The sequence below is a fragment of the Pipra filicauda genome, unplaced genomic scaffold, assembly GCF_003945595.2.
Source record: "Pipra filicauda isolate LSUMZ 115617 unplaced genomic scaffold, ASM394559v2 scaffold74_size2892960_pilon, whole genome shotgun sequence".
Taxonomy (NCBI): domain Eukaryota; kingdom Metazoa; phylum Chordata; class Aves; order Passeriformes; family Pipridae; genus Pipra; species Pipra filicauda.
The window spans coordinates 1,241,067-1,264,001 of record NW_024104920.1 but is presented as its reverse complement, the minus strand read 5'-3'; the positions used below and the strand labels follow the sequence as shown (position 1 = coordinate 1,264,001).

Sequence of the window (22,935 nt, the reverse complement as noted above, 5' to 3'; positions counted from 1 at the left end):
TGGAAAGAAGTATTTTGTAGGCAGTTATTGTGATTTGGTGCAACAGATCGATACAAATTCTAGTTTTAAGAGTTTGATGTTTTAAACTCTCAGTTCTTGAACACAGTTGTGTTTCTCCAGCACGGACCCGCAGCCATAGCAGCTCTGCCAACAGGGATACACCAATGACTTCAGCATGGTAGGTGAGCATGTCCTGCGCAGGGGCTCGGGCTCCGAGCACAGCGGTACCCACACAAAGGTGTTCATGTCTCACTCTGGCAGGTCATAATTACTATCATGGGCAGCTGGAGTGCCATGCACCAAGGCTGCTGCATGGCTGGACCACTGCCCCGGTGCACATCCAGTACTGAGCAACTGTCTGGTGCCATGATGCACGTGTTCAGGGTTGGGGGCTCCTGAAGGACAGGAGGGTGCCAGGGCTGCCGTACCCTCACACATCACAGCCCTCAGGGAAGGACTGCAGGCAAGTGGGAGCTGCTCTGGCAGGCCCCAGCCACGTCACAGGTCACTGACTTGCCAGCCTTCTTCTAGACACCCAAGTTTGGAAAATTTAACAATCCTCCAGGGTTCAACAGCATTTTAAAAACATTCAATCCCTGTAGCTCCAGCGCGAGAAGGAGCTGCACTGCTGTCCTACCTAATCTCAAAGGGATAGCTGCTATGTACCGGATGCAGAAGGAAATCCTCTGCCGTCCCTGTGAACACGTGGTTCTCAAAAAGCTGCAACAGCTGATATCTGAATTTCCATAAACATTCACCACTTACAATGAAATCTTGTTTAACAATAAAATTAAAGGGAATTACATGTAGACCTCTCTCCTCCACAGATGTCTCCCTAATCCACCAATTTTCGTTTGCTTTTACCTTCCTTTTTCAGGAGAACAGCTGCAGCATTACATGGTGGTACTTAACTCACATCTGAGAGAAACCAGGGCTGGGATTAACAAGAGCACTTTCCTCTGGCAAATTATATTCCTTTACCAAGTGACCTTTTTAATAATGCTTGTCTGACTAAACAGTCCTTGGCAAAGCTGATCAACTGGAGGCCAATGCGGTTGGATTAAGCCCACAGCGGAGTGTAACTTCCGCAGATGTCTCTGACTCATACCTTGTGGAACTGGGACGAGTTTCCTTTTGACTCTGAAACTACCCTGAACTCACTAAAAATGCAGCAATTAAACTAAGCTTGCAAGAGGGGTGACCTTACAAGAGATAATGAAGGAATTAAATTGACATAATTAGTTATTTAGATTTGGCTAAGCCTCTGAGGGCACTCTGAGGGCACTCCCTAAGGCCAAACACTTCCATTTCATATATTAAAAATATAATAATGTAACACTGATGTGAACAACAAAAGGAATTATGTTTGGACTGTTGTATCACCTCCACAAACAAATGGGGAGACGCTGAGGTGCAAACAGTACAGTGAATGACAACATAGTGGTTCACATGGATTTTAACCATATTTGTATAGCTTTTTCTTACTTGGAAAAAATTCTCATTCAAGTACTGGGGTAATTTTTTCCAAGTAAAGTGCATTCAAGCCAGTACATACTTGTAAGTTCAGCTCCCTGGAGGTTAGTATGTTAGCATACAAATTTAAAACATTCTTACTTCTCTGGACTCAAAGCATATCAAGTGAGAAGCAGTTTACTGGTTTTGCAAGAGAAATAAACTACTTCCACTCAGTTCACACTGAAGTGTTATTCACACCACCTACATCCTGTGCCTAAGTTAGACAGTGAGAAAACTGCCCAAAGAGGCAAGCTGGTGGAGGGCAGCTGGTGGCTTGTAAATTCACACTACAGCTTCACCCAACAAAATCACCCTGTGCATTTTAACAGCTCCAATCTCTACACTGTCATTTGAATGGAAGTGTACGATCTCTGGATTACCAAAAGGTGTAATAACTTTAAAAAAACACTAATAATTTATAAAATGATAAGTGATTTAACATTTATGACACTTAAAAGACACTCAGTTCTGCAAACTATGAGATCTAAAATACCTGTTTGTTCTCTGCAGACTATAAATAGTTTTAAAATTAAATGGTTACAGAAAAGAGACAAATAGATTTTGTACTCATTTATACAATGGAGTTGCTTCTGCCAACCATCAGCGTATCCACAAATGAAACTAGGTTTCAGAATCAGAGATGTAGCTGGGATTGCTTTTATTGTCTAACCAAAAGAAGCTGGGGATAACAAATGATCTACTTCTGTACCTCTAAATAGCCAACAGTTCCGTAAAATTCTGGAGACAACAGGATAACATGAGCTGTCAAATGCCAGGTTATTCCACTTTATTATAATGCTTATCCTATCTGATAAGATGTTGTACTTGTTACATTACTTATCTATATTTTCAGTTTGTTTTCTTCAGAATTAAACTCACTACTATAGCCAAGCTTTTAACAGAAAACATAACAGCAAGACAATCCAGTCACTATAAAAAAGACAATAAATTACATGAACTGAAAAAAATACCTTTCAGTGGAGTGGTTGTGGTAAAGAATGCTAGAAATATTTTCATTCGTTATTGTGTTAACATTACACAATTTACACACACACAGTTCTTCAGAACTAACACAGCCTAGTGTGCTGGGAAGTTAAAAATCTCTACTGCTTTAAAAATACGAAGACAAATATTAAAGGAACCATACATCGCACCTGTTTCAGAATGGTATCAAAGGAATCTTCTCTCAGGCCCGTGAGCAGACATTATCCCTCTTAAAAATATTATCCATTAGGTAAAACTATTACACCATATGATTTTTATACCTGGGCTAACGTTGCAATCTGTGGTTGTGCCTGTACTGTCATCTGTTGGGTTTCTGCCTCTGTACCGGCTGCATCTCCACTCTGCTGGTTCTCTGCTCCAGATTCCATGGTCATTTAGTTACCTACAATCACAATATTTGTTGTAAGTCTGGGTTGGTATGCAAGTCCATTATTCTTGGTGGATCTGGTAGCAATCACTGCAGCTGAATTCCCATCACTACACGCTGTTTTAATTTGCTTATTAAATCTTGCCAAACTGTTAGCATTGAGGCAAATATTTTTCATGCCAGGTGTCTGCCTCAGGTTGATTTTTCTGTGTGTAATGTTTCTGAAAAACAGGCCCAGTCTCCTCCAACCATGAGATCAGAAAAAATGCATTTTGCTCATCCTAAAAAACCTGCTTGAGCAATGACACTGTGATGACCTAGCACCTCTGCAATTTGGAATAACGACCGGCAGTGTGGCAGGAAGGGCGCGCCCTCAGTGCCAAGGTGACAATAATGCCCTGCTACAGCCCTCCCTCTCCCCCCAGCTGCAGTCTGCAGGTAACCAATAGCAATTGCTGCTGTGTTGGGCACTCAGTTTTCAGTGTTCCTTCTGTCTGAACTAAATATGCAACATCTCCATGCCATACACACCAGAGTGCTTATGGCTCTACATCACAGCAACTCAGCCTTTTCTACCCAGTCGTTTTAAAGTCAGTATACACACAGATGGAAGCCATTTCTACTTGAATCTTACTGCAAATGCTTTTATCTTTAGAGGTACACAGTAGTTTGCTATGACCTAAGTTCTGTATCATTTATAGCTCCTAATATGCTTATATTTCTAAGCAGTAACTTAGCAAACCTAGATCACCAGAACACAAAACTCTATAAAAAGAGGTTGCATAACTTTGAAATCCATGCATGTAGGCAGAGCGCAATGACTGTTAAAATTCTGCACTGATCTGTGAACATCACTTTTCAGTTCCTCTTTAACTACTTATATGGAAGTATTTGATATAAAAAAACCCCTTCAAAATACAAGGAAATGTTCCCAATGGTGATATAATAATACCACTGTAATATACAGAACTCCAAATACCAAATATTAAGAATGAGTATTACCTCCATAGCCACAACACTAATTCTGTGTACCACCCTGTGCTGCCAACCTACTCAGGCCTCTGCCTACCTTAAAGCAGCACACCTCTCTTCGGAGCTGGTGTAAAACAATTGGTAGAACATTTCTGCTCTGGGAAAGGGCCTGGAGGCAGAGGATGCTCAGATCAGAAGAAAGATGGAAAGAAGCGGAAATGCCCCTCTCAGCTTTACTGGCCCCACCGAGGAAAAGACTTAAAAGTGTCAACACAGGTGGTGGCATCATGTCTGCACTCAAGACATTTCATTTCAAACACAAAGTCAGGGGGACTGCCATTTCCATGCAATGCTTCAGTATTACAGGTAAGAGAACACCCTTTATACTGCCTAAAGCAGTACAGTCACACCTCAACTCTGAGCATAATATGAAATGTCTGTCTTACAGTAAACGATTGCTAATCAACAAAGCTAAACCAGTGTTTCAAAGTAGTAGCAGCATCCTACATCAAAAGAAAGCCAGTCAATGTATACAAATCAAAATCTGTATATTTAGTATTCAAAGTGACTGTTCAAGTGAGCTTTGGTGTGTGTGTATGAACGCTGAAATGTTTAAGTATGAAGTATTTAGTCCAGCATCAGTTTAGAAACTCTTGAGAAACGAAAAGAAGGAGAGGAATTAAACCTGATTTTCCTTAAAAACAAACAATGAAAGAAAACATACAAATATTTTTGAAAAGGAAATTAAATTTTCTAAGCACTGGAATTTTGTTATGCCTCTTTCTGTTGCCATGATTTCTTTGCCACATAAACCAAGTATCAGTCTGACAAATGCTCAGAGATAAATAATATTCTACCTATACATATATATTTGTAAAGTGGTTATGAAAGAAATTAATCGTAAATTCACTGCATATTAGTCTAGATATTATAATTTTTCTAGGAATTTCAAGAATAGCTTGTGTCCATGCAAATACAATAATCCCATTCTTTCCTACAGTACCAAGCCTTCCCCATGTTGCATTTCATCTTCCAAAAAGCACAAGTTAACCCATGCACTATTACTCTTAGTAATATATATTACCAAACAGTTCTTAAAGACTTAATGACAACAGTGGTTTTCTATCCTAACTTTAACACAAGTTATATTTTAACAATCTTAGTCATCCATGTTATATGCCCTTTTTTTTTTTTGAGTATTCTCCATTTTCGAAACTACAAACGACAACCCAGACTACTGAAGGTTTCCCTTTGATTTTCACCACTTGAGACAGTCAGTCCAAGATAAGCAAATCACCAATTTTTTCCAAATTCTATGTATGTACCATGGTGACTCCAGCCAAGACTGCTGCATTGGAACCATTTCAGGAGCAGATCTTTTACATCTCACAGCCAAGTATCTGAAAAGAGCTTTAAAAAAAAAACTTTCCAGCTACAAATTTTAAATTACAAAACTAATAATGCTTTTGTTCGCTGATAGAAATTGTGACTCCATCATGGAGTCAATTGCTATACAAATGGGATTAGAAATAATGAAATGTGCAAGTGAGGAGTCTCTTGAATCAGGTACTTAGCAATGTTCACAAAGGTGGATGTGTTGCCAAATTCCTATTGATAAATGCAGTGTTTTCCTAGGAAGAATTTCCAATCCTCTCACACTCTATTCAGCAAAGGACCTCTGGTTTTACAAGCTTGGCTTCTCCATCTGCATCATCTTTTGCATACACAATGAGCAAAAGGATTAACTGAGATACTCCCTCCTCTACAACACCAACATTCCAGAAATCAAATTCTTAATGTGTACTGCAAACACCTAAAAGAAATTTACTCATTACATATTGTAAGCACCAAGCAATGTAGGAAGCCGCCTGCAAGACTTGTATCTTGACACATGCAGTTCAAGTGAGTTTCCATCAACTTGTAGTTTTTGGACAAGTTCTCTGTCTCGTGTTATTTGCAGGTTCTAAGTACTCCTGAACTTGTTTCAATTTACCACGCACTTGTACATCACAGTATTTGTATTCTAACATCTTCATTACCCCCTTTTACAGTAATTTGTGAGAAAAAGGAGGAATCGGATTTTGGAGCATCATGGCATCATATTCCAGATACACTGGTGACTGCATTGTTTTATGTTTGGGTATGATCAAGATTGCCAAGACGTACAGGACCATGCACCTAGAACATAAACCACTTACTAAGTTTTGTGTACAGGTAAGACCACGATGGCTGAAATTAAGGTTGTCAATTCCTATTAGTTCTTGCAATTTACAGTGTAACAGATGAAAAATCTTTGGTTTGAAACTCCCCACACACACAAATGGATGCCAATCTTCACACCTCCGTTCTAAGCCCTCATACCCCTAGCCTAGACAAGCTTTGCTGACCAGTACCCCAGTGTCTTCCTGTTCTTGTGGGTGCTCAGGCCTACCCTGCTGCACCATCCTTTTACTCCTCCTGCCCCATCTGCAGTGTCCCACCCTGGCACTGATTTCCCTGGCAGCCACCACACCAGGAGTTATGAATTGGAGACGGTGATCTGAAAGTGTCCTGGTGGGGAACAAGTGTCGAGGGCATGGACAGCACATGGGAGCAAAGGGAGCATGCTTTTCATTTCTCCTTGCTTCCCCACTACTTTCCATCTTGTCAGGAGAGGACACCTCCCCACACACACTTCAAGAAAAGATCAGTAATTGCTCTAGTTGAACCAAGTATTCTAAATGAAACTAACTGAAAAAACAGTTAGGTCTTAACAACCAGAGCTGGAAAACCAGAGACTGCTTGCCTAAAACATCCTGGCTATGAATGCTGAAGACCAGCGAAGAAAGCTGGTGACACTACCTGGTTAGAGACAGTTTAACTCATGACTTATGTAATACACAATTTTCCCTATTAGTTCAAAAGAGGCAGTATTATACTTACTAATACTTTTTATTAATAACATAATTAATGATTACTAACGATCTGAAACTCTGGAGGTGAAGAGCCAAATAGAGAAACATTCAGCTGACACATGGTAATTTATTTTGGCTAAACCAGGACTGGAAGAAGAAGAGTTCAGCAGAATATAACTAACTGTACCAGCTGAATTTACACTGTGACAGCAGAAGACAGAATAAACACAAGCAGTTGCAGAATGCAGAGAAACTGAACTATGCACACTGCAGAAAAATCCAAATAAACCTGTCTCCTTAGCTGGAGGAAAGGGTCCTTAAGGACTACTGCAGATAGATCACTTCAGATTTCTGCTCAACGGGCATCTATGATAAGAAAAGCTGAAGTGTTGGACTGCAACAATAATAAGAGACAGGATAATCTTTACTAAATTTGTATAGCTGGACCCTATACATTAGCTGGGTTACAGTGCAGAGGCTGGGAATTCATCTTAAAAATGGGTTCTATGGAATTTGGGTGTTCAGAGAAAGCAAGTATTTAGGGCCATGAAAACCTGTTGTATGAAGAGACTAGACAGATTTTTATTATATACCCCAGAAAGGAGAGAAATGCTTCAAACACTAGAAAATATATTTAAATTATTAACAGAGTAAGTAAACTGGAAACATGCACTGACTATAAAAACAGCTAAGCTTAAATATATCAAATTTAGAAGTATAAAAATGAAAAATTAAAAATATCTATTAAAATTATGAAAATTGATATTTAATGTACTACATAAACAGAGCAATCATGCTACTCATGATAAGAAATTTATTAGGATTCAAATGGGGGTTAGACATGCACTTGGATAACAAGAATATCCAAGAATATCCTGAATTAGTGCAGTTATTTAGTACAAAAAAAAGTGCAGAGTTGAAAGATAAAAACCTCATGAGTCAGGATTTAAATTTGATCTCTAATCTTTAAAAACTCAAATAAAGATTTTCATGAAGAGTCACACGTGATCATGTCACATTTTTGTAATTTTTGCAAGTTCCAGTAGTCTTTTGAGGTACCTACTGATCTTCATTATCTTAAAGACAGGATGCTGAACAAGGTGCTACAGGTAATGCTAAGTACTGCACTCCCTGTTAATTAAAGTGAGCATCTATGCTGTATAGTCAGAGCGTGAGCAGCTAGTTACCTCCCCTCCCACCTGCTTACAGAGCCAGGATAAAATATAATTCTGTCTTCCCGCAGCTTTCATCCCATCTCCTTCACTCTTTAGTACCCACTCATTGATATGTCTGTGGTCTCCCCGCTCTATCTCACTTTCTTACTTCTTTTTCTGTCTCCTGCCCAAAATACCCCCATGAATTCCAGCATGTCTCCTAAAGGTTAGACTCTGCTCCTTGGTTTCTTCTTGCTCACACAAGCTGTGGAGCTTTCCTGCTCTGCAGACAGGCTGCTTTTTGTCTCCCAAGGCAGACTGGAACAACTAAAAAAGATGGAGATCCTTTCCCAAACACCATTAAATCCCAGAACCAAAATACCACGCTGTGGCTGCTACAGCAGGTAAAACTTCCCATCCACTTTCATACGTGAAGGTCCTGAATGCCCCAAAGCTTTCTATGTTTTGCAGTTGTACAGCTGCCACAGTAAAACACACCACCTCTCCCTGCAAGCCTTGCTTCTCTGTCTTTAGTAACATTATGGTGACAATTCACTGTCAGAAGTTAATGCTTACACTGACAGTTACTGGCCATACAATATAACTACACCTTGAGGCAGCACGGTTCACTCTATGCCTCAGACATACTATTATCACACCTGCTCACAAGCAAGCACGGCTTTACCAAGTTACATGTTTAAAGTCTCCTCCTCTGACTTTTGGATTTATTTTAATGAAGTACACCCAGATTTTGAAAAAAAACCATGACATCCTCCAAAACCAGCGCAGAGCAGAGACCCAACAAACCCATGTCCCTTTTGAGCCTTACTTATACCACATTCAGTAACACATTCGCTCAGCCAATATCTGCAGGGGCCACCTTTACTGCCACATTAAGTTCCTGATCCAGTTCAATATCCAGTCACCCAGATGCTCATGACAGCAAAGGATCAGGGTAGCTGAAAGGGAAATTGAGGCAATGCCTGTTTCTCAAGCCCTGTATTGTTCCAGGAATTTGATTCATTCCGTATTAACTGCATGTGGCTTTATAAAGCCACAGATCCACCATGAAAGCACTGAGAAGGTCATCAAACACCACTCTGGTACACTATTGTTTTTACTTTTCCATCATAAGGTACTGAGAACATTCACATGCAATCTGTAAACATTTCCACTGTCACCTTGCAGCGTGGTAGCCCTTTCAGCCACAGCTCAACAGCCACTTTATGAAAGCCATTCAGTGGCTGCCAGACTGAAAATGTTCAGAGAAAAATAATTTTATTTACAGCATACACACGGGACTTCAAATAACCAGTAATAAATGCTTAACAGGACAAGACAGGCCCATAATTATCTCCCTCTGTCACTAATGACTACAGAGGGTTGGCTCAGGAATTGTAATTTACACCACGGCTTCTTTGTCATCCCAAGCTGGCACTGTCCCTGCCACTGCTCCTGGGCATTTGCTCCTCCTGTCCTCTCCCTCCGGTGACAAGATTGTGCGTCATACTGAGAACACAACCTCCATTTGCTGCTTCATCTTTAAATCTACCTTTCACCACTTCACTGAACGGGTTCACCACAAAGCCATTTGAAGATCACTTCTGGGTCAGGGCAACCCAAAGGCCGGGCTGTGGAAGTGCAGGTAAGAGAATGGCCTCAACAACCAACTCCACTAAAAATGCCGAAAATGGAGAAGAGCCTTCAGATTGTGTTCACCCAGAGCAATCCGACAGGCAATCTGACAAACTGAAGAATAAAAAGCAGGAAAAATTCTTGTCACTGAAGTTATTAAAGTGTTTGATCTTGAATGTACAAGAAAAATTTAGTCTTACTGTAAAAATATCTTGCACAAAGCAGAATCGTTCCATCAGCTGAATGTAATATCTGTAGCCCCACTCCTGTCTCCATTAATATGACACTTGGAGCAGTGTCTGAAAACTCTTTGCTGACTGAATACATGCTGTAACAGCCACTGCAAGAGAGGTGAACAAGGTAGTATTTTCATAGAGATCACAGAAGAAATGCAACCAGAAGCCTTGATTAAACGTAACAAATGTTTCTGACTCATGACTTTTTCAAGAAAACTTGTAGTGTACTTACAAAGTTGGTGAAAATTTCAAACTTAACAGATTGAGATGTGTGAATGGCGGAAGTATTGGAAATTATTGGTGTTGCATGGTCAACCTCCCTTTCACTAAAGAAAAAGCAGTGGCAGATTTTAAAACAAGTGTAGCAGACCAAAAATGTAATCTCACAGCTACAGCAGTGAGCACCCGAATCAGCGGTCTCCTCTAGATTGTTTTGTTAGCATAACCCAAGCAAGCTGACATTTACCAGGCAGATGGTGAATCAGTAGGCACAGGTAAGGCATGTGAGTGAAAGTTGCTTGAACACTCTTCGCTGCTAGATCTTCCTGATTTGACTCCACACTTTTGGCATTGTGCTAGTATCTAGTGTTTCTGCCTTCAAGCTTTTTAAAAGGAAAAGAGACTTTGACAGCAATTAACTGCAATTAGTTTCTTGTACCACAGATTACATGAATAAATACAAGAGCATCCAGCAAGCACTTGGTACATACACATAATTTAATTAAAGTTTGATCTATACTGCCTTTTCTGATTCAATATAGAATCAAGGGACCTAACTGAATTGCAACCTTTCCCTTTTAGACCGTGAACTGGGCACTAAAAATAGGGGTGAACCCTCCTGCACAGCTTAAAAACCCCCAAACTACATATTTTAATTCTACTGATAACGTATATATTGAAAAAAACCCCAAACATCTTTTTCCTAACCTTATCTAATAGCTGGGATAGATCTTATGGGAATACACGAGTTCTGCCTAAGGGCAGAGACCAGAACAAGCATTTGTTAACGCATCCTAAGGCATTAAAACAAAAAGCAAACAAATGCCTTTACACTGCCTTATCCCCTTCCCATTCAGAAATGCCTCCAAAATACTGTCAGACTTCACTTACACCTAACAAAATGTCAAAATAAATCCTAGAAAGGTTACAAAGTCATTAAGTAACTATTATGATTACTAAAAACATAATCTATAAGTATGTTCTATTTATAAATGCTCTGTGCTCCTATTAAAGGCACTTAGGGTATTAAAAGACTAATTCACATGATTGAAGCCTGTGATCCTTAGCATGCAGAACAGAATTGTGAAAATTACTCACGACCATCTTTATGTGTAGTAATAAACCAAACAAACCAAGTCCCACCAAATTTATCTGCAAACTGAATTTTAGAGAAACAAGAGATTTTTAAGGATGTCCAAGGCAATATATTCAATATATTTAGAAAGACTTCAGAGAATTCAGCCCATTTTGTAGTTCTTAACACATTTGAAGCCAATATCATATTTATGCAGTCCAATTACATATAAACTGACCGCCCTTTACTACTTACCATCTGTTCTCTGACATTACTTTTGAAACATAACAAGCACCTAATTTTCAACCTATGCTGATTTCTTGCAATTCCTACTAACTGTGGAAGCTTTCCTTTCACAAAAATGAAACCACGTGAAATTGTTCAAATACATGCCTTTTTTTCTCTGCCTGTCTGCTGAAAAGTACTGTGGCTCACCTCACTGTGTGTAGCTGCTGGTTACTTAATAAACCCCATCACAACAGTGTATCTGAACAGTATCATCTGTAGGCAGACTCCTTTAACACAACATAAATATGGGCATCAAATGATTTTTTATGATGCCACTTGGGAGCTAATGCTCCTGCTGAATATACTGCACACTCCAGGAACAAGCTCTCTGCCACTGGTACAGGCCTAGCAAGTCAATAACCAGCACAGCCGCTCATGACGAGCTTTAATTTCTGCCCCTAGTCAAATTCTTTTACCTTTGACTGGAACAGCAGTGGGTAAAGTGAGGAATCTGTGACTCCACTCCACGGATCTGAAGCTGACCTCAGCCCAACTGACAGCAGTGACCTGAAGTCACCCACTTCTCACATATCTGCCCTTTTAACTTGGGTGCTAAACTGTGGCCTCACTCCACTTTGACGGCAGTTTTTATTTCATGAAGGATGACATGATTACACCTGTACTACAACAAGAGAGGGGGTCCCGCTCAGCCCATGGTGAAAGCTTCTGGGTGTGAACCAGCACCCATCTAAAAGCCCAGCAATGCAGCCTGAACCCAGGTAACAAGAGTACAGTGATGGGTACAATAAACTAGCATCTTTTCTGCTAACGGGGCCCCGTGCCCGAGCTGGTACACCCTCCCTCTTAGTACAGGTTGTTAGCTCGGGCTCAGCACCACACCAGAGCAGCTGTGTAAGGAGGTAGGTTGTACCTGGCACAGCGAGGAACAGTTCTCTGGTACCACCCAGCTATCCAGATATGCCAAATAAATAAATAATTTATCCTGCTGTGCTGGTCAACGAGCAGAACATTTTGAGCCACTTCCTTTCACAGCACACATTGCCCTGTGAAGGTGTTGCAGCAGAAGAGCTAAGATAGCCCAGAGTGACAGAAAGGAGAGATAACTCCACAAGCAGTCAGAGACCTCCTCCTTCCCCACTGACAGGGATAAAAGAGGACTGTGTCACTACAATTAAAGGAGTATTTGAAGCAGAAAATGATACCAAGTTAGCAAGGTTAAGATCTATCTAAGAAGGTGCATGTGTTACCTTTTTCCACTGGTTAGAGCTGTCAGAGCTTGACCTGCCTGAGTCATTCCGATGGATCATATCATATTTGTTCTACTCCATATGCGTGTCTATGTTTTACGGTCCTTTACTGCCCCATCATTCATTCTGGCAGAATATGGACCACCCAAACATCTGACAACCTTTTGACATGTTGTAAAAATCTTTGTCCACTTGCCAAGCAACTTTTGAACATCCCAGGTCTGAGGCATCAGCAGGAGGAACTGCTGCAATCCCAAACCTGGGGCAGCCTGCAGCTGCAGGGAGAGTGTCTACACATTTGTATTAAATAAAGGTAACTCCCCAAAAAATACAAAGAAAGGAACCATCACCTCCATACAGGTGTTTCCCTAATTGTATAATTTAAGTTAGATACCAGGTATGATTTAATGGAAGCATATGCAAGAAGGTGATAAAGACAGACAACCACATAAACATGTTTATTATTACCTGAAATCTTTCTATTCCAAAGTAATTTGTCAGAATAGGGTACTGTTAAGACTGTACTGAAGGTTCTTAGAGATTACACTGATTAAAGATGACATTCTAAAGTCATATGAATGTAAATTTATATTCTGAAACTCAATCTTCTGGGAAGTCCCAGATATTCAGGGGACTTTTCCCATGACTAAAGTAAATGTTTCCTTTTCCACCCTAAAATGAGGGAGAGCAACTGTCAATACCTGAAGTTCTTCGTATGGTCTAAAATGTTAAATTAGATATCTGAATTTCATCATCCATTTGTTTTGTTCATGTAAAAATAATAAAAGAAGTAGTCTGAGGTTTAAATACTGTAGGTCACCTCAGCAAAATACTTCCCACTGAAAAGGGTCAGATCCTAGAATCCCAAAGTGACACAGATCACACTTGTTTTCACATCATTCTTCTGTTTCAGAGAACTATCAAATCAGTTGAAGAATTCAGGGCAAGCATGGAGTTTTAGTTTGTTTATCAGCTCCACAGTTAAACTTGACAAGAGAATTTTTGGTAGAATTTTGTCTGTCTGTGTTGAGATTTTGTCTGTTGGTGAGAAGAGACAGCGCCACTGCTGTTTCTAACCCAGTTCTGAATGTCAGAAGCATTAACGCTGAAGTACTAATTCATAAAAAATGTCACTTCACATATTTACGCTGCAAGCTTTATAGGCATAAACTATTCAAACAAACACTACTCAATTCTGTTTGATGCTTGGAACATATGTGGTACCTCTAGAGTTAAACCCATAGCATAAGACCATGAAGTTATGTAACTTGGTAAATATTGGAAAGTCCTGTTTAAAAAAGCAGAACACTTTAACGAGTTCAGAAAGAAAACACAATAAAATAAGTGTTTCAGACCAATGCTTTCACTGCTTTATTAATAGAGTATCTTTAGAAATAGTCACCTGAAAGTAAGATAGACTGAATTATTTATACAAAGCTGCAAATTACCAGATATCAAGTCAAATGTCTGGAAAAAATTCAAAATAACCTGTATCTGTACAAGCAACACATGTTTTGTTATGATTTAATAGCTTTGTTTCTTTTTGAACAGGCAAGATAGACTATTTTTTGCTTCAGTGCTCTCAAGGAAGTAAAGACCTTTGAATTCTTTCTGCAGCTGGAGTGCTACAGTAGAGTATGCCCAGGTATGCACAAGAAAAACAGCACTTCCTTACAAACCTTGCCCTTGTCCAATTTCTGAATGCATCCTATTCACAAAATTGATTGCAACATTAAAACCAAAAGATTCGGGTCTTAAACCACGGCTCAGACTTGGAAATACTTTTAAATCCTAAAATTGCTCTGGCTTTACTAGTTATATTGAAAACATCGTTGCTTGGTCAATTAGCACCGGTCTTGAAGCAATAGCAGGCATTATCTTGCTCAATGCACCACAATTAAATCTATGACCCACGCGCTCCCTAAAAACCTGAAACGAAAGTGATCAAATTTTGTAGTAAAATAATTTTGACTAATTTTATGAACTGAGTGGATTTTGGTTTATTTTTCACGTATTTTTTTATTTGCCTGGATGGTGCAGGAGAGCCAATTAAAGGAGAAAAATCTCTCATATGCCTGGTAGGCAGACCTACTCTGCAAAAGCATCAGCTCCAAACACAGAATAACTTGTTTCTCAAATACTTAACTGGAGTTTAAGACCTGTTTTACCTGTGGGTAGCACATCTGTCTCCACAGAACAGGGATGTGATTTGCTGGTAATGCTGAAGGTTAACAATGACCCTGAGTAACAGGAGCCACTGATGCACCAAAAAGGGCCAGAGAAAGAAACAGAACCCATGTTTTACATCATTGTGTTGCACATAAAAGAAAATCTCCATTTTGCTTTCTTGCAACTACAGTCTTGCAAGCATTTCTGCTGGCAGCACTGCCAATTTAGGCTCTGCTTCCCTCTAAACTCTTTCCTGTTTACACCTTTACAGCTGTCTGTGAGGCTGCCTAGTAAATGGGACTGGGCAACCAATGTGCACTACAGACAAGGAAACACAACAAATTTCTAGCCTGGATCAGCTCTCCAATCCAACTCACAGACAGCTGTACTGGTGCTACTGGCAAAGAAGCAGGAATGGGGAAGGTGGGCAGAGCCTAACCTGCTGCAGCCAGGCCTGACAATGAAAGCAAAGTAGATCAAATCATGGGTATCTGTGTCACAAGGCTGCGGGAAGCCAACAGAGATGCTGAAGAAAACACCTATATTATGTAATTTGATTATTGTTGTTGTATCAATGACTCTGCTTTAGAGTGAGAGGCTGGAATTAAGATGATTACTTTTTATGTAGTCAACATTAGCTTTCTGAGGATTGGGCAGAGAGATGCATTTTTCAGATAGCCACGATGCTGACAAAGCAGCTGTTTGCAGCAAGTAACATACTTCTTCCTCCACCCAGCCCAGGATAATGTGCACTGGTTAAACACACCACATTAACCTTACGCTACAACCTTCCTGCTTGTAGTTTCAGCCACCACTATTATTTTAAAATCCAGAACACAGGCCAAGGCATTTATCAGTTTGTAGTAACAGTGAAACTACAGTGAGCTCACTGCCTAGGGACCTTGGGCAGACTGACAGGATTTACACCAAAGCGTTGGACTTGGACCCCTTCTGGAGCTTCTTATTTAAATTGGGCTTGGTTTAAGATATATATTACATAATTCTCCCCAGTTGACTGGGCTCCTCATAATGAAAAGTACAGGTACAGTGATCCAACCTCTTCACAAGACTGAAACCTGCCTCTGATAAGGAGTTGACAGTGCAACCACACAGACGTTACCAGGCTTTTAAAAAAGGAAACTTTCCTTTCACTTGGGTGCTCTTTTGTTGTTTTTTCTTCAACTGAAACACTTACTGTGTTCTAGGCTTTCTAGCTGAAAAGACAAACTGATGTGGCCCTGATCACCATGGACAGAGCCCAACTCTTTCTTCTTTCATTCCAAATCATGAAGGTGCTGCAGTTCCCCAAGATGGGTCTCCTGACTCGGCTCTCTGCTGCCGAAGGGAGAAAGTTGTGTTCCCATCTTTCCTTTTTCCACAGTCCCTCTGTGAATTTGCACTAGTGTTGGCGCTAACAGCAACTCAATCACCAACCAATTCAGTTCACTCATGCAGAAGAAAACTAACCTAACAAAAAAGCAGTTCTCTCCTGGGTTAGTGATTTGAACCGGCTCACTAGATCTTACATACAACCAACACTACAGCCAACGTGAGGGATGGTCGAATACCACACAACTAGGAGCAGAAGAGAAGGAGGGACCAAGATGTCTGTCTCTGGAGACCTACGTACAGTTTTATCAGCTCAGATGAAACCACAGCAACAGACTACTTTCGATGATGTTATGCCGTGGCAATAGTACACAGTGCCCCTTTTCATGTCTTCCCTCCCTTTGCATCCCCCAGAATTTTCCTATCAGCACAAGAGAAAAATTTGGCTGAGTTTCACAAAGCGGGCAGGGGTACTCCATCTACAGTAATGCCCTAGGCTTTTTTTTCAAGAGAAATATCTCTAAAATCTACAAAGGCATAAATTTACAAATCCTGTTCATATTGCATGCCACTTAGAGAAATGGACAGGGCCCAGTGGAGCTTGAGGCCAGGCCAGCTACACAGAGCCAGACAAAGTGTCATTAGAAAAAAGGCAAGAAAATAACACTTCCCATCCATTATTCCATGAGGTATAAAAGACAAGCCTGATGAGAAGAGATTTTACACTCAAGCCCTAGGAAAGATGCAAGGGAAAGTAAAATGCAATTGATATTAGAATAGCAGTAGAGACCAAGAGATTTAGGGTAGCATCTACCAGAAAAGTGCATGAAATATTGGAGTCAAAATGTCATAGGAGGTTGTAGAGTTTCTGAAGAGATGACTAAAATATTGCAGCAAAGAGCTGCAGAGAACAGCAGCTGGAGAAGAATAAAAAAAATATGAAGAATAAAAAAAAGGAAGTTCACATAGCAGTTGCTAAAAAAAACCCCACAGGTTTGGTGTTTAAGCCAAGTAAATAAGTAGCACAATGAACAGTATGAATACATGATATTAAAGTCTGGGAGAAGCTGTTGCTCATGGATAGCACATGTAAAATCTTAAACTTAGCTGAATGATCCAGCTCTGCAGCAAGAACCACCACAGCAGGATCTGCTGCCGTCCAGCTTAGTTATTAACACAGCAATAATTCAAAAATTTTGATGCAGGCCGCATTTTCTTATTTAGCAGCACAGCTGTTTGAGCTGCCCTTATCTCCCTGCTGATTCCAGCCCCATCCCTTTCCCTGATTATGCTGGTACAGCTACTGTACACCCATGCAGCATGACAGGAGGGAATGATCCAAGTGAAAAAGAACCAGGCTCTCTGTACCCCTCACCCGGCTGGATCATTTCCCCTTGCAGTAGTCCAAGCATTTGTGCCAGTCCAATGGAAAAGACACGGATGATGCCTTTGGCCAATATTACTGCCAAAAAATCCTACGTGGAACTATGGTTTCAGTTCATCAGGTAGTAGATAAGCATCAAAAATTCCTGGATTTCTCAGGTTGCCTGCTCTTTTCTAAGTTTAGAAATCTATCTGAAAAAGTTTCTGTCAAAAGAGGGAGATACAACCCAGCTTTAGTTCTTCCAAATGCAGGGGAAAAAATGTTTCCTAATAATCTCATTGACCAAACAGGCCAACAGAACAACACTTAAAGATGATTTTTACATATCATTTGAACTCTTCCCTCCAAAAAGTGTGAAAACATCAAGGGTAGACATTTTTGTTTCAGTTTCCTGCATGAATGTAGCTTCAAAGTAGTTCATTATAAATAAAGCTTCCTGCAACTGTGTCTAAAGTAGCTAGTGTAGTCTCTGTCAGAGAACAACTGAAAAGTAACAAAATCTAGAACAGCAATTGGCAGGACTTTCCTATCTTTGGAACTATTTTTCCATCTTTCACTTAACGGCCGTAATTTACGAGAAATATAAAATCTCGCAATATTCTCAGGAGAAAAATAGGAATGCTTATTATCTTAAGACAATCTCTCCTGTACCCCTCTGCATTTTGCTCAGAATCACTGCGAGTACCCAACAAGCATCTGTGCTGCTTTAAACCTGTGTATATGCATATGTTTATGTTACATAAACCATATATATGCATCCAAACAGGAACATGCTTCTTCCAAATTCTTTACCCTCTCACCTTTAAGTGGTTCATACACCACCTAGTTTTCTATTCTTTCCACTTCACACATAATACTCTAAATCCAGCAGGAAAAAAAAAAAAAAGAGAAAATCCTTGGCTGTTTTCAAGTGCTTGTTTTACCAACTAGAGCCTGGCACATCTTCACCTCCTGCACAGCTGATATGGCTGTTTTAGAAACGTGGAAAAATGGAAGGTGCTGTATTTGTTCTCACTCACCTTTTTAACTGCAGCACAATCAAGTGATTTAAAAGTTCTAAAGAACAAAATAGGTATCAATGTCTTAATGCTGGGAGATGTACATAGATCATTAATGGCAGGCTGCTCAGGTTTCATAATCACCATGAAATATGACCTCCCAGACTGCAGATGAATCAACACAATTTTTGATTCAGAGGAAAAAAAAATAAAATCACTGCCTAGTCATGAAACCTTAACTGTATGTAGGCAGGGTACCTGGGAGCTCAAACCAAATTCAGTAGGGTTGTTTCTGTAGATGAGGATTGCTGTCACGTCCCATGAAACTAACTTTAGTTGGATTAGTGGCAGAAAGCTAGCACAGCCTTCTCACAGCACAAAAGCCTTGAGAAGTGTGGCATGAGTAACTGATCTCCACTTGCTTCCAGAGATCCGAAAATAGAGGTGAAGCGTGAATACCCCATTTGTTTCAAAAGAGTGCCAACAGAAATTCCTAGTGAGGGCCTTGTCTGCTATCAAAATCTGCACCTACAGAGCTGTAGCTGCACTTAGGCATGAAGAGCTGTTTGCTTCTTACTGCAGCAGAACAGTTACTTTGCAGAATAAGATCTACAGAATATTTTATATTTGACATCAGTACCAGCAATAGCTACACTGGTGCAGGTTTCCAAGAAACAGACAGTTCGATGACTTGACAGTCTAAATGAGATGTTTCTAAATTTTCTATATCAGAAAACTCCTCCCCCCTTTCAGACCTTTGGGTTTGGGGTTTTTTTTGTTGTTGTTTTTGCTAGTTTCTTTCTTTCTTTTTTAATGACCAGAAGTATGGGAGGAAAACAAAAATCAGATGCAGACCATTTATTACAGATCCAGACACCATGCTGAGTGCTAATCTGAATACTGGTGCTATATCAATTAAATGAAAGCATTAAAAATCATTACATTCTTCTTTCCTACATGCAACTATTTCATTTTAGGTCACCTGTAAGTGATACTTAGCACATACACAACCAAGACTCTGTTCCCTTTTCTCTCTGACCTGTGAGGTTACAAAGCTGGTGAGGAAACGCAGAGATCTGTGTCAGAAAATAGGGATCTGAGTCTTCCTCTCAATTATGAAATAAAATAAAATGTTGTGTTTCTAAAAATACAAAAAACCAAGGATTTTCTGTCCCATTTTTGTATTTAAAATGTAGTGCATCCATCAAACCAAGAATGAATGAAATACATCAATGCTCATACTCTCTTTAATCATTATAAACAGCTATATTGCTTACTAAAGTAATTAGATGTCTATTAATTACAACTTTAGAAACCCTCTTCTCATGTTGGTATTATTCAGAGTGATGTAGAGCACTTTTGGCCTTCACTTCAAAAGAAGCAGTGAAAGAAAACAGAATTTCACATACAAAGAAAATGGACCTATCTACACATGTGAATCAGAAATATTAATTTTGAATAAAAAGCTATTTCAGTGACTTTGTATTTTACTGTATAAATCCACATTTGTTGATCCAGGGAAAGGATGCAAGTAGAGTCTCAAAATTCCTGTATTCTGAAACAGTGCTTAGTGGTCACAATGTGACTAAACAGAGATATGTGATATTCCTAAATAAGTCTCTGATCCTTTATTTAAGAACTAGAGAACTCATTTCTAACCCCAGGAAAAAAAAAAAAAAGACAGGTGTTATTCCAGAAGCAGATTATGTGCAGGCATTTCAATATTTAAGAGGGAGAAACAAAAATTTAAAAAATGTTTCAAGAAGAAAAGTCATATTACCAATAAAAATTTGTTATCCTTGTATACGTTTAAGAGGTGTAATAACTTTTGCTTTAAAAGTTTTTTAAGACTGCCATGTCGTCTTTACTTACTACAGTACACAAAAATGCAGATATTCAGGATTTGAAAGTAGAAATAAAGTCAAAACACTGTCTTCTACTCTAGGCAAGAAAATGGGAAAAAAGGCCCCACAGCTGCAGCAAGGCAAGCCTGGTGTAAGGTGGAAAAAGGCAGCTGAGCTGACATTTGCTACTAAAGCTGGGATAGAGGTCAAATCCTGCTCGCTGTGCAGCACCCGAGTCTGTGGAAAACTGGCAAAAGCAAATCCCAAACCGAGATTTACCAGCCGCGGCCAGGCTCAAGTTCACTTTGGGTTAAAAATACTGACAGGGGAGAAGCGGCGCGGCCGGAGGGAACCGTATCCCTGATACGTGACCTGCGCGCCGGGCTCGGGCTGTGCCCGTGGGTCCTGCCCGGAGCGCGGTGTTGGGTGACCGAGCCCCGCTGCCCGGCGCGGCCTCCCGGAGACGGAGTAACAGCGAACCACCAGACCAAGCGCTGCCCCAGCTTCCGAGCACAGATTTTATTAAAGGCTTCTCGTCACAGCGCCGGGGAGCGCCCCGCGCCCTCGTGTCCATCGCGGCGGGAGTCTGTTTGTTTATCCGTGCGGCGCGCTCGGGGCGTGGGGCGAGCGGAGCTCCGGCGGGCGCGGGGGGCCCGCGGCGGCCCCGCGGGAGGGTCCCCGGAGCCCGGCGGGGCCGGGGGGCGGCCGCGGGGGAGCGGGAGCCGGAGCGCAGCCGGCGGGGCGGGGAGGGGGCGCGGGCGGGAGCGCGGCCGCCCCCCGCCGCCGCTCCCCCTCGTCGTCGTCCTCCGCCGCCTCCTCCGGGGGCCGGGGGGCGCGGCGCCCCTTCCCCGCCGCGCTGAGCGCCGCCGCTGGCTGCCGGCAGAGCCGCCGCCCGGCCGTGGCGGCCACCGCCGGGCCGGCTCCCATCCGCCATTATCCTTTGTTCGCGGCGCGGCGGCGGCGGGGATGTTGCAGGGCTCGGCTCCATCTTTAAGGCGGGCGCCCCTCCCGCGGGCGGTGCGCGGCCGGGCCCCCGCGTCCTGCCGCCCGGCGGCTCCCCTGGTCCCCGTCGGGCTCCATTTCCTTCCCTCCCCCCCGCCCCTGTTTGCTGGGCGCCGTCCTCCTCTTACCGGTTACCAGGCTGCTCCGTCACTGCTTTCGTTCGCGCCTGGGATCTCGCCGCAGTTTTATTCTCTCCCCCACGTAACACACCGCGTCAAACTACACCTCCGCCGCGTCACTCACACACACAGGCGCTCCCAGCCCGGCGACAGGCAGGCAGCGGCCGACTGAGGAGCGCCAGCCAGGGAGCAAGCGCCGAGCGCGCCCGGCCCCGCACGGAAACCGCCGAGCGCTCACGGAAAGCACCGAGCGCCCGGCAGGCGGCGGGAACGGCCGAGCGCGACGCCGGCCCCCGCGGAAACAGCCGAGCGGCCGCGGAAACGAACGAAGCGCCCCGGAGGGGGAGGCGGAAAGAGCCGAGCGGGCGGCGGGAAGGCGCGAGCGGCGCTTCCGCCCCGGTGCGGCCCCGCGCGGGAAGCGCTGAGCGGGGCTCTGCGGGGGCGCCCCCGCCGGGCGCGCGCGCGCGCGGCCGAAGCGTCTCGAGCGCGCGCCCGGCCCCCCTCGGACCTCCGGGGACGCGGCCCCCCCGCCCCTGTTCACCACGGAATCACAGGATCGGTTAGGTTGGAAGAGACCTCTGAGATCATCGAGTCCAACCCACGGCTCAACACGACCCTGTCAACCAGATCGTGGCACTGAGTGCCACATCCGGTCTTCCTTCAAACACTTCAGGGCTGGTGACTCCACCACCCTCCTGGATAGTCTGTTCCAATGTCTAATCACCCTTTCTGTGAAGAAATTCTTCCTAATGTCCAACCTAAACCTCCCCTGGTGCAGCTTAAGACTGTGTCCTCTTGTCCTGTCACTTGTTACCTGGGAGAAGAGGCTGACCCCCACCTGGCTACAACATTTCAGGTAGCTGTAGGGGGTGATAAGGCCCCCCCCCGAGCTTCATCTTCTCCAGGCTAAACAACTCCAGGTCCCTCAGCCGCTCCTCATAGGACTTGTGCTCCAGACCCTTCACCAGTTCCATTGCCCTTCTCTGGACCCGCTCCAGCACCTCAGTATCCTTCCAGAATTGAGGGGCCCAGAACCGGACACAGTACTCAAGGTGTGGCCTCACCAGTGCCGAGGGCAGGGTGACAATATCTGCCCTGATTCTGCTGGCCACACTACTCCTGATACAGGCCAGGATGCCACTGGCCTTCTTGGCCACCTGGACACACTGCTGGCTCACGTTCAGCTGCTATCAACCAAAACCTCATGGTCCTTTTCTTCCAAGCAGTTTTCCAGCCACTCTGCCCCCAGCCTGTAGCACCACCTGGATTACTGTGACCCAAGTGCAGGACCCAGCACTCAGTCTCGTTGAACTTTATGCCTTTGGTCTCGGCCCACTAATCCAGCCTGTTCAGATCCCTCTGCAGAGCCTTGCTATCCTCCAGCAGATTGACACTCCCACCTAACTTGGTGTTGTTGTGACTTGCTACTGGCACACTCGATCCCCTCATCCACATCAACAATAAAGACATTGAACAGGACTGGGCCCAACACTGATCCTGGGGGACATCCCTAATGACTGGC

General features: G+C 42.6%; 1 protein-coding gene across 1 annotated transcript in view; it reads right to left on the bottom strand.

Moving 5' to 3' along the window:
* The window catches only part of CREB1 (cAMP responsive element binding protein 1), a 39,850-nt gene extending 18,185 nt beyond the window's left edge, over nt 1-21,665 (bottom strand). The window contains exons 1-2 of the mRNA XM_027731428.2: nt 21,423-21,665; nt 2,781-2,902 (exon numbers count right to left, since the gene is read on the bottom strand). Coding sequence (XP_027587229.1) covers nt 2,781-2,894 — 114 coding nt within the window. The 5' untranslated portion in view covers nt 2,895-2,902; nt 21,423-21,665. The remainder of the gene's footprint in view (nt 1-2,780; nt 2,903-21,422) is intronic.
* Nucleotides 21,666-22,935: the final 1,270 nt, after the last annotated feature.